We start from the raw sequence: 12,882 nt of genomic DNA on the forward strand, positions 1-12,882 counted from the left end.
AAAAAAAGATTACACATAGTGATAGGAGCTACATGCAAATAACATTTAAAAGGATTAAAAAGCAATGAATGATGTACTCATTTGGTGATACTCAGGATCACACTACAGAAATTGCCTTTTTTTAAAAATCTGTAAGCCAGGCTGTAGGTTCTGTGAAGTTATGAGATTGAATCTGTCACTGCAGTGCTCAGCCCATAGCAGGCATTCAATAAATAGCCCTTGACTGAAGGAATGTTAAGCTTTTGTTGAATGCCTACCAAGAGCTAGGTACAAAGTAAAATTAAAATACCCCTTAAAAACAATTTAGGGGAGTTCCCGTTGTGGCACAGTGGTTAACGAATCCGACTAGGAACCATGAGGTTGCGGGTTCGGTCCCTGCCCTTGCTCAGTGGATTAAGGATCCAGCGTTGCCATGAGCTGTGGTGTAGGTTGCAGATGCAGCTCGGATCCCGCGTTGCCGTGGCTCTGTTGTAGGCCGGCGGCTACAGCTCCGATTCAACCCCTAGCCTGGGAACCTCCATGTGCTGCGGGAGCGGCCCAAAGAAATAGCAAAAAGACAAAAATAAAATAAAATAAAAATAAAAACAATTTAGAATTGATTCAGAGGTTGAGAATCCATAAAATTTATTTACTTAAAACTGCATTGAGTTAAAAACTATAAACAGCATGATGGTAAAGTAATGGCACAGATTGCACAAGGCACCCTTGTAAAGTAACTTCTGAGGAGCTCCCCTCCTGGCACAGCAGAAACAAATCTGACTAGGAACCATGAAGTTGTGGGTTCCATCCCTGGCCTCGCTCAGTGGGTTAAGGATCTGGCCATGCTGTGAGCTGTGGTGTAAGTTGCAGAAGAGGCTTGGATTCTGCATTGCTGTGGCTGTGGCATAGGCTGACAGCTGTAGCTCCCATAGGACCCCTAGCCTCCATATGCCATGCGTGCAGCCCTAAAAAAACCAAAATAAATAAATAATAAATTTTAGAAAAAAGAAAAAAGAAACGTAACTTCTGAGAATATGGGCTGTAGATGAGAACTGTCTGCTTCATATTCCACCTCCACCACTTAAAAATTCTGCCACTGGGGGCAAGCTTCTCAACTACTGAGCCTCAGTTCCCCCATCTATATATGAGGATAATATTAATACCTGTTTATGTAGTTATTACATGAACTTGTGAGAATTAAGTGAATTCCTTTATGTAAAGTGTTTAGAACAATGCCTGGGAGAGTAAGTTCTTTAAAAGAGTGAGCTATTATTATATTTGACTCTTGGACATGTTTGAGCAATGTACCTCGCACAGTGCAGGGTATACAGAAGAAGCCCAATAATATTCACTGATAAATTGTAACATCAATAACCTAACATGTGAGGGTAAGAAAAGCATAGAATTTCTATATGCTATCAAATTTATCAGCTTAAAATAGGATTGTAAGATTTTTTTTTTCTTTTTTGGCCACCCTGCAACATATGGAGTTCCCATAATAATTAATTTAAATATAAATAAATTAGGAGTTCCCGTCATGGCTCAGCAGAAACGAATCTGACTAGTATCCATGAGGACGTAGATTTGATCCCTGGCCTCGCTCAGAGGGTTAATGATCCAGCCTTGCCGTGAGCTGTGGTATAGGTCACAGATGTGGCTCAGATCCCAAATTGCTGTGGCTGTGCTGTAGGCCAGCAGCTACAGCTCTGATTCAACCCCTAGCCTGGGAACCTCCATATGCCAAGAGTGCAGCCCTAAAAAGACAAAAGACAAAACAAAACCAACAAAAACAAAAACAAAACCCTCCAATAAAAAGACATAAAATGGCCAAAAGAATTAAAAAAGATGCGAAGACATTTCCCCACAAAAGAGACTCTCACTTTAGATTGAAGTTCACACAGACTAAAAGAGAAGAGATGGAAAAGGATATTCCAAGCAAGTGGTAACCAAAAGAGAGCAAAATAGCTATACTTTACTGGATAAAACATACTTTAAGCTGAAAATGTAAATAAGAGACAAGGAAGGACATTATATAATAATAAAGGGGTCAATTCATCAGGAAGATATAAAAATATAAATATTTATCAACCCACATCATTGAACTGAAACATACAAAGCAAATAGTAACACAACTAAAATGAGAAACAACAATAGAATAACAGTAGGGGATTAAACATACAGACCAACGGAACAAAATAGAGAACTCAGAAATAAACACAGACATCTATGGTCAATTAGTCTTTAACACAGGAGGCAAGAATATAAAATGGGAAAAAGACAGTCTTTTTAGCATGTGGTACTGGGAAAACTGGACAGACACATGTAAATCAATGAAACTGGAACACACCCTCACACCATATACAAAAATAAACTCAAAATGGCTTAAAGACTTAAATGTAAGACAGGACGCCATCAAACTCCTAGAAAAGGACATAGGCAAAACATTCTCTGACATCAACCTTACAAATGTTTTCTCGGGTCAGTCTCCCAAGACAAGAGAAATGAAAGCAAAAATAAACCAATAGGACCTGTCCAAACTGACAAGCTTTTGCACAGTAAAGGAAACCATTAAAAAAGAAAAAAAAAAAGACAAACTATGAATTGGGAGAAAATAGGTTCAAAGATGCAACTGACAAGGGCTTAATCTTTAAAATATACAAACAACTCATTCAACTCAACAGGAAAAAAGCCAACAAGCCAATGGAAAAATGGGCAAAATACCTGAATAGACATTTCTCTAAAGAAGATATATAGATGACCAAAGATCACATGAAAAAATGCTCAACATCACTGATTATTAGAGAAATGCAATTCAAAACTACCACAAGATACTACCTCATACCAGTCAGAATGGCCATCATTAATAAGTCCACAAATAACAAATGCTGGAGAGGGTGTGGAGAAAAGGGAACCTCTTACACTGTTGGTGGGAATGTAAATTGGTGCAACCACCATGGAAAACAGTATGGAGGTACCTGAGAAAACTCAATATAGAACTACCATATGACCCAACAATCCCACTTCTGGGCATATATCCAGACAAAACTTTCCTTGAAAAGGACACATGCACCAATATGCTCATTGCAGCACTAGTCACAATAGCCAAGACCTGGAAACAACCTAAATGTCCACTGACAGATGAATGGATTAAGAAGATGTGATATATATACACAATGGAATACTACTCAGCCATAAAAAAGAACAAAATCATGCCATGTGCAGCAACATGGATGGAACTAGAGACTCTCATACTGAGTGAAGTAAGTCAGAAAGAGAAAGATAAATACCATATGCTATCACTTGTATCTGGAATCTAATATATAGCACAAATGAACCTTTCCACAGAGAAGAAAATCATGGACATGGAGAACAGACTTATGGTTGCCAAGGGGGAGGGGGAGTGAGTGGGATGGACGGGGAATTTGGGGTTAATAGATGCAAACTATTGCCTTTAGAATGGATAAGCAATGGGATTCTGCTGTATAGCACTGGGAACTATATCTAGTCACTTGTGATGGAGCATGATAATGTGAGAAAAAAGAATGTATATCTGTATGTGTAAATAGGTCTCCTTGCCATATAGTAGAAAATTGACAGAACACTGTAAATCTGCTATAATAGAAGAAAATAAAAATCATTAAAAAATAATAGTAGGGGACTTTAATATCCCACTCTCAATAAAAGACAGATCATCTAGACAGAAAATCAATAAGGAAATAGTGGATATAAACAACGCTATAGACAAAATGGACCTAATATATATATATATATATAATATTTCATCTAACAACAGAAGAATATACATTCTTCTCAGTGCACAAGGAATAATTTATAGGATAGATCATGTTAAGCCACAAAAAAATTCTCAACAACTTCAAGTTGACAGAAGCCATATCAAATATCTTTCTGATGAGAGTGGCATAAAACTAGAAATCAGGGAGTTCCCATTGTGGTATAGCTGAAACGAATCCAACTAGTACCCATGGGGATGCAGGTTCAATCCCTGGCCTTGCTCATGGGGTCAGCGATCCAGTGTTGCTGTGAGCTGTGGTGTAGGTAAGAGAATAGGCTCTGATTCCCTGTTGCTGTGGCTGTGGTGTAGGCCAGCAGCTGTGGTGCCAATTCAAACCCTAGCCTAGAAACTTCCATATGCTGCAAGTGCAACCCTAAAAAAGCAAAACAAACAAACAAACCCCCCCAAACTAGAAATCAATAGGAGGAAATATGGAAAATTCACAAATACATGGAAATTGAACACCTTATCATATGCCATGGATGTGGCAAAATAACAATGAAAACAACAGTTGCAGGAAACAAAACCAAAAATAAACAAGAGGGCTATATCAAACTAAAAAGCTTCTGTGTAGCAAAGGAAACCATCAATAAAATAAAAGGGCATGGAGTTCCCGTCGTGGTGCAGTGGTTAACGAATCCAACTGGGAACCATGAGGTTGCGGGTTTGATCCCTGCCCTTGCTCAGTGGGTTGACGATCCGGCGTTGCCATGAGCTGTGGTGTAGGTTGCAGATGTGGCTCGGATCCCGCGTTGCTGTGGCTCTGGCATGGGCCGTCGGCTACAGCTCCGATTCAACCCCTAGCCTGGGAACCTCCATATGCCGTAGGAGCGGCCCAAAGAAATAGCAAAAAGACAAAAAAAAAAAAAAAAAAAAGGCAACCTATCAAATGGGAGAAAATATTTGCAAGTCATATATCTGATAAGGGGTTAACATCCAAAATATAAAAAGAACTTACACAACTCAATAGCAAAAAACAAAACAAAACAAAAAATCTGATTTAAAAATGGGAGGAAGATGGAGTTCCCTTTGTGGCTCAGAGTTAAGGAACCCGACTGGTATCCATGAGGATGTGGGTTCAATCCCTGGCCTCACTCAGTGGGTTAAGGATCTGGTATTGCTGTGGCTGTGGCATAGGCTGGCAGCTACAGTTTTGATTTGACCCCTAGCTTGGGAATTTCCATATGATGCAAGTGTGGCCCTAAAAAAAAAAAAATACATGGGAAGAAGATCTTTTCCAAAGAAGACATATAGATGGACAAAAAGTACAAGAAAAGGTGTTAAACATAGCTAATCATCAGGGAAATGCAAATCAAATAACAATGAGCTATCACCTCACTCCTGTTAGAATGGCTATTATGAAAAAGATAAGAAATAACATATACTAGTGATGATGTGGAGAAAAGGAAAGACTTGAGCACTGTTTGTAGGACTGTAAATTGGTATAGCCACTGTGGAAAACAGTAGGGACGTTTCTCAAAACATTAAAAATAGAACTGCCATGTGATTCAGCAATTCTACTTCTGGGTATTTATCCAAAGTAGACAAAACCCACAAATTTGAAAAGACATATATGCCCTACTGTTCATCGCAGCAATATTTACAATTGCCAAGACACACAGGCAACCTAAGTGCCCATCAATGGATGAATGGATAAAAAATTGTGAAATTTGTAGTGAGTCATGGTGTTGATAGTGGTAATTATAATATGGAGTATTACTGAGCCAGGAAAAAGAAGGAAATCTTGCAGGGGATGGGGTGCTGGTGGGCATAATGGGTGAAGATGGTCAAATGGTACGGATTTCCAATTCTAAAATAAATAAGTCATGGGAATGTAATGTATAACATGAATTATATTTAGAGCATATTTGAACATTGCTAAGAGAGTAGATCTTAAAAGTTCCCATCACAAGAAAAAATATTTTGTAGCTATGTATGGTGGCAAATGTTAAGTAGACTTACTGTGGTAATCATTTCACAATACACATATACAAATATCAAATCATTATGTTGTACACCTGCAACTAATGTAATGTTATATACCAATTACACATCAATAAAAAGGATGGGCAGAGGACCTAAATAGATCTTTTTCATATGAATATATATAAATGGCCAACAGGTACATGAAAATGTGCTCAACATTGCTGATCATTATGGAAATATATAACAAAACCACAATGAAATGTCACATCACACTGTTAGAATGGTTGTTATCAAATACAAATGAGATAAGCACTGGCAATAATGTATAGAAAAGGGAACTCTTGTGTACTGTTTGCCAGAAGGTAAGTTGATACAGCTACTATTGAAAACATTACAGAGATTCCTCAAAACACTAAAAACATAAACTACCATATGGTCCAGCAATATCATCTCTGAGTATATATCCAAAGAAAGTTAAATCATATCTCAAAAAAAGATCTGTACCTCCATGTTTACTGCAGCATTATTTATAAAAATCAAGACACAAATACAAACTAACAGTCCATAAATGTGTGATGGATAAAGAAAATGGGATCTATATATCTATAGTTATCTATCTACCTACCTACCTACAATGGAATATTATTCAGCCATAAAAAAGGAAATCCTGCCTTTTGCAACAACATGGATGAAACTTGAGGGCATTATGCTGAGTGAGGTAAGTCAGTCAGAGAAAGACAAATACTATATGATCTCCCTTATATGTGGAATTAAAAAAAAAGCCAAATTCATAGAAACAATAGATCGATGGTTGCCACAGGCTGGGGGTAGAGGAAGGGGTGATAGTGGTCAAAGGCAAAAATTTCCAGTTATAAGATGAAAAGTTCTGGTGATCTCATGTACAGCATGGTGACTATAGTTTACAATACCATATACTTGAAGGTTGCAAGAGATTAAATCTTAAATGCTCTCACTAAAAAAAGTAACTCTGAGGTGATAGATGTGTTAATGAGCTTTATTATGGTGGTGATTTTGCAATATACACATGTATCAAATCATCACATTGTATACCTTAAACTTACACAATGTCGTATATCAACCATATCAATAAAGTTGGAAAAAATATAAAATACTCTGGCAAAAAAAAAAAAGGTTCATTGACAATGAGTGAGTAGAAACTGTCAGTAGCAGAGGTGGGGGACGGAGGAGGGCAGGGACTTAGAGAGACCAGACCTGTTATACTCAGATTCAGCAGTGGAATTAGTAAAAGGAAGGAAATGGCCTTGTTTGGACACTGCCACGCTGCTGAGCCGGGGCCCACGCCATTCACAGATACAAGTAGGTTCCCTGGAGGAGGATCCTGATTGAGATGCTCCACTTGGCTGCCTGAAGACTAGACCAGATCCCACAGCCCTACCTGATTAGGCCTCTAGTCAAGGGACACTCAGGGACACTCCTGGCCTTGCTATAGAGTGGCCCTTCAGATCAGAGTTGGCCCACAGGTAGAGGAGAAACCCAAAGACCCATCTACCCTAGAGTGAAAATCCTCTTTAAGTGAGTAGAGGTATTAAGATGATTTCTTGGGAGGAAAATGCAGTTTAAGCATCCACTACCATGCCTGAGACCACTGAGCTGAGCTGGGATCTGAATTCCTGCTGCCATTGTCTTAGCCACCGTGATATCCGGCCTCCCTAACGCTAAGGCCCTAAGTCTCCATTCCTCTTCTGAAAAATCAGAATAGCTGAAAGTTCCTAGCTCAAAGTCCCCAGGGAAATTAAACAGCAGCATTCTGTACAGCGAGCCTGTGAGAATGAGCAGATGTTCTTCCGCAGTGCTGCTCTCTACCCCTGGTCTCAGAGTCTCATGTCAGGCCCTCAGCCCTCGCCCAGTGGTGATGTGCATCTTTAAGGACTTTCCAGGAGTCTGATTAAATCCTCAAATAAACTATGCAGACCTCAGAGGAGCGATCTGTGACCTTGGAAAAAATGACTCCACTCCCTGGGCCGGCCATGGGTAGGATGCTGCTCGCAATGTTTACCTGAAGAGCTACGGGAGGATTAAAAGACAGAAGTGTGGAGCGAACCCAGTGCCTGCCCGTGACAGACACACATAGGCGACTGCTGCTTCCCTCCACTCTGATGACCATTGCAAGATGGGAGGATCCCTATCTTGGTTTAACTTCAGAGAATTAGGAGGATTACTTTCCGCAGCAACTGAAAATGAGAGGCTGTTGAAAGAACTTGGGATGCTTAGTGCAGAAAACAAAGGGTTTACATCAGGGCTTCTTGGGGATCAAGAAAGGCCCAAACCACTTTGATCTGAGGAGGTTTCTGGTATGAAGAGGGGGGAAAAAGGTATTTTTTAAAGGAAAAGTATTTAGTATTTAAAAAAAAAAATACTAAAGTGGAGTTATAAATACTGTGGAGTACTTTAAGCGTTACATTGAAAAAATGTTAACACAGGAAAACTGGACCTGGAGTTCCCATCATGGCACAGCAGAAACAATTCCACTAGGAACCATGAGGTTATAGGTTTGATCCCTGGCCTCCCTCGGTGGGTTAAGGATCAGGCATTGCTGTGAGCTCTGGTGTAGGTCACAGGCCTGGCTGGGATTCCCTGTTGCTGTGGCTATGGCTGTGGCTGGCAGCTGTAGCTCCAATTGGACCCCTAGCCTGGGAACCTCCATCTGCTGCGGAGCACTGCCCTAAAAAGAAGAAAAAGAAAGAAAGGAAGAAAGAAAGAAAGAAAGAAAGAAAGAAAGAAAGAAAGAAAGAAAGAAAGGAAGGAAGGAAGGAAGGAAGGAAGGAAGGAAGGAAGGAAGGAAGGAAGGAAGATGGATCTAATATAATTGCTGTGGTGATAGGGTAATTACTAGATGCATGTATATTTTGAAAATCTTAATTCGTAGCATTCCGCAGGGAGTGTAAGCAGGTCAGGGGACAAAAACTTCTTCCAACCCTGTGGGGGCACCGACTTGCAGAAAATGTCAACGCTTTGACTTTGAGCAACAGCCTTTTTTTTTTTTTTCCCTAGGGCCCCACCCGTGGCATATGGAGGCTCCCAGGCTAGGGGTTGAATTAGAGCTACAGCTGCCGCCTACACTACAGCCACAGCCACGCAGGATCCGAGCCGTGTCTGCGACCTACACCACAGCTCAGGGCAATGCCAGATCCTTAACCCACGGAGCAAGGCCAGGGATGGAACCTGCAACCTCATGGTTACTTGTAGGATTTGTTTCCACTGCGCCACCACGGGAACTCCAAGCGTCAGTCTTAAGGTGTTCTGTCTCCGTTTCCGTTTCTCATGATAGACCCAGTGGAAGGGGCACTGGACATCTGGCCACAGAGAGCTCTGAAGGAGGCCCCAGAAGGCGAGTTTTTCTTCAACTATGCATTCCACCACCCCTCCTCACCGCCCCGCCCCCAAACTCCCGGCAAGGAGCCTGACCCCAGATGTTGGGCGGGGGGGTGGGGAGTAGTTAGCGATTTTCTCACTTGGCAGGTGTAGGAGACATATATGTGGCTGCAACAACTATTTTTAACTTTGTGGGTTCAAAGAAACCTTTGAAAAGCTCATGAAACCCGGGACCTTCTCTGCAGAAGAATTTCATCGCCCCACCTCCATCACAAACCCCGCCCCCCAAAGAGCCCCTCAGGGCTGACCCCAGGGTGAAACCCCTAGACCGAGGGGGGCTCTGACGCTCTCTTGGGTCTCTCTCCATCCTGGATTCCCGTCCCAGGCCCCGCCTCCCCCGCCTGGGAGCAGCCGGCTGCGGGTGGTGGACGATGCTCCCGGTCTTGGCGGTGGATGAGCTTCCCCTCCCTCCCTTCCCGGGACTCAAGCCGCGCAGCGGAAGAGGGGCGGGGACCAGGAGGCGGTGTTGTCCACCCCCGGCTCCACCTGCAGACCTCTAAGCGAGTGGGCAGCTGGAGCAAGACCCCGCCCCGGACAGCGAGGCCAGCCCTCTGCTCGACGGCCCTGGGACTCAGAGGTGAGGAGAGCACGGCCGCTGCAGGTCGGAATCCCAGGCTGGTCGCGGAGTCCGGATTCCAAGACCACGCCGCCACCTCCAAGAGTCAGGTTCCCAGGCCATTGCCCCAGCCATGAAGATGCACTTCTGTATCCCGGTGTCCCAGCAGCGGTTTGACGCGCTGGGGGGCCGCTATGTGGTGCGCTGGGGGTCGGAGCCGGACTGGGCAGGGAGGAGGCAGGAGAGAGGCGGGGGTGGGGGTCACCTCGCTCGCCTAATCCGGATGCAGTGTCTCTGTGTTTGCAGCTGTACTCGGTTTACCTGGATGGGTTCCTGTTCTGCAGGGTGCGTTACAGCCAGCTGCATCGTTGGAACGAACAGGTGAGCTGATCCGAGGCGGGTACCAGCCCGCCTACCTGAGGCAGGTGAGGAAAGGTGCGCCCAGTGGGCTCTGAGCGCTTGACTCTGGCAAGACACTGCACCTTTTGAGGGCTTCAGGCTCCTAATCAGGGTGGTGGTAAGGGTTGATCGTGAATTGCTTGGCATACGCGAATACGGGTTGTCATTCCTAATCACCTACAGCTGTGAGATGAGGGAACAGGGTACAGGTGATTATCCAGCCCGTCCAGCCCGTCGATCCCCAGCAGCCATACCTGGGCTCCTTTTCATTTTCAGCTCTTCCACCAGGACATTATCCCCTTTCAAAGGAGTAAACCAAGCCTAGATCAAGGTGTATTCTTTTTTTTTTTTTGTCTTTTTTTGTTGTTGTTGCTATTTCTTGGGCCGCTCCGGCAGCATATGGAGGTTCCCAGGCTAGGGATTGAATCGGAGCTGTAGCCACCGGCCTACGCCAGAGCCACAGCAACGCGGGATCTGAGCCGCGTCTGCAACCTACACCACAGCTCACGGCAACGCCGAATCATTAACCCACTGAGCAAGGGCAGGGACCGAACCTGCAACCTCATGGTTCCTAGTCGGATTCGTTAACCACTGCGCCACGACGGGAACTCCCTTTTTTTTTTTTTTTTTTTTAAGGTGTATTCTTAGGAATCTTGTACGTGGGCATTTAATCTTCTTTCTCCTAGAGGTTAATGTCCCACCTCTTTAAAAATGCGTGTTTTGTTTTTTTTAAAATGAAGGTATTTATAAGCTTCAGATATGGGCAGGCTGGAAACCCAGGAACAAACTTACAAAGACAGAAGGCCATTTTCCACTCTAGTTTCTCACTCTGATGTCCTGATGGCATTTTGTTCCTGGAAGCAGACTGATTTGTTCGCCTGCCCTAATGGGTTTTTTTGTTTGTTTGTTTTTGCTATTTCTTGGCCCGATCCCACGGCATATGGAGGTTCCCAGGCCAGGGGTCGAATCGGAGCTGTAGCCGCCGGCCTACACCAGAGCCACAGCAATGCAGGATCCGAGCCCGTCTGTGACCCACACCACAGCTCACGGCAACACCGGATCATTAACCCACTGAGCAAGGGCAGGGACCGAACCCGCAACCTTGTGGTTCCCAGTCGGATTTGTTAACCACTGCGCCACGACGGGAACTCCCCTAATGGGTTTTATTTTCCTAACAAGGAAGTGCTGCGAGTCTTCAGATGCGTTGGAGTAGTGCATGGACATTTGTCAATGAACTTCACCCTTTCCCTACCCTCATGCAGTTTTTTCAAAGGAAGGAAGGGAAGGAGAAAGAAAGGGAAGGAAGGAAAGAAAGAAAGAGTTCCCTGATGGCATAGTGGTTAAGGATCTGGGGTTGTCACTGCTGTGGTGCTCTGCATGCTGCAGGCATGCCCCCCCCCCCCCCCGCCAAAAAAAAGCAAGCAAGCTTACCTAGGCAATAGCTCTTAAGATTTTAAAAAGGAAATCATCTCAGAGGACTTCTGATTTCTAGAGTAGATACATTGTGTTTCCTTTAAAACTTTCTTCCGTTGATGGACAGCTTGGTTCCATTTTTCTACTGTTAAAAACATCTCTGCAGCAAGTCTTCTTGCTTATACAGATAGTGCATTGCAAGAGTCCATTTTCAAGGTATGATTATTCTTTGGAGTCAATTAAAAACAAGTGTAATGTGGTGGTTAGTTGATTTTGTGGTTGTCTTTGAATTGCTAGCATCTAATACAACGCCTGTGACCCAGTAGGTCCTCAGGGATGATTGTCAGTGGTTGAATAAGAAGGGAGTAGCTTCACGAGTTCCCATTGTGGTTCAGTGCTTAACGAATCTGACTAGTAACCGTGAGGTTGTGGGTTCGATCCCTGGCCTCGCTCAGTGGGTTAAGGATCCAACATTGCTATGAACCATGGTGTAGATTGCAGATAAGATCCGGATGGGTTGTGGCTGTGGCATAAGCCAGCAAGAATCTCCATATGCCACAAGTGTGGCCCTTAAAAAATAAAAATAAAAAAAAAAGAAGGGCATGGCTTCAGACTTCTGAAAGATGACAAGCTGCTTGAGACTGAAACATGTCTGGGGGAGTTGGGAGAACTACAGAGGCAGGCAGATGGGGATGGCAAAGGAAGAGAAAGAACAGGTTGTTTTAGGTATTTGGAGGAGGAATTTGAAGCTCATCCTGTGTGTGAGGTGGCAATGAGGTGACTGAGACGAGCAGGGAGGCCGTGGGATTGACTGGCCACTGCGTGGCTGGTCACCTCGTGTCTTCTCCGACCTTCAGTTTTCCCCTCCGAAATCATCCGGCAGGTGGTTATGGGTGTCATCTTCTCTGGGTACTGGTGAAGATTAAGGGCCGGTTTCTCCCAGAGCCTGGCACACAGTTTACATGCTCGGTAAACATTTACTGACTCAGAGGCTTGAAGAATTCCTGAATCGGGCCCTCCTGAACCAACAGACTCGAGAAAATACTTGTTTTCAGAAAAATTCGAGCCTATTGAATCCTAGCAGGTCCAGGAGCGGAGACGTAACCCTGTTCTTTTGATCTTCTGTCTTGGAAACCATGAACAGGAAACCATGGGGTCTTCACTGCAGTGGACTCATACACATGGAATTGCCACAGCCCAGTGCCCTCTGCGGGGTATATAAGATATCAGTGAGGAGTTTCCGTCGTGGCACAGCGGTTAACAAATCCGACTAGGAACCATGAGGTTGCAGGTTCAATCCCTGGCCTTGCTCAGTGGGTTAAGGATCCAGTGTTGCTGTGAGCTGTGGTGTAGGTAGCAGATGTGGCTGGGATCCCTCGTTGCTGTGGCTCTGGCGTAGGCC

General features: G+C 43.9%; 1 protein-coding gene across 3 annotated transcripts in view; it reads left to right on the forward strand.

Moving 5' to 3' along the window:
• The first annotated feature begins 9,586 nt into the window (after nt 1-9,586).
• SNX31 (sorting nexin 31) overlaps nt 9,587-12,882 on the forward strand; it is an 86,957-nt gene continuing 83,661 nt past the window's right edge. For 2 of the 3 annotated variants that reach the window (XM_047783514.1, XM_047783515.1), the window contains exons 1-2: nt 9,700-9,867; nt 9,975-10,049. In XM_047783514.1, the coding sequence (XP_047639470.1) occupies nt 9,802-9,867; nt 9,975-10,049 (141 nt within the window). In that variant the 5' untranslated portion in view covers nt 9,700-9,801. The other variant, XM_047783517.1, reaches the window with a different exon arrangement.

The sequence above is a fragment of the Phacochoerus africanus genome, chromosome 6 (assembly GCF_016906955.1).
Source record: "Phacochoerus africanus isolate WHEZ1 chromosome 6, ROS_Pafr_v1, whole genome shotgun sequence".
Classification (NCBI taxonomy): Eukaryota; Metazoa; Chordata; class Mammalia; order Artiodactyla; family Suidae; genus Phacochoerus; species Phacochoerus africanus.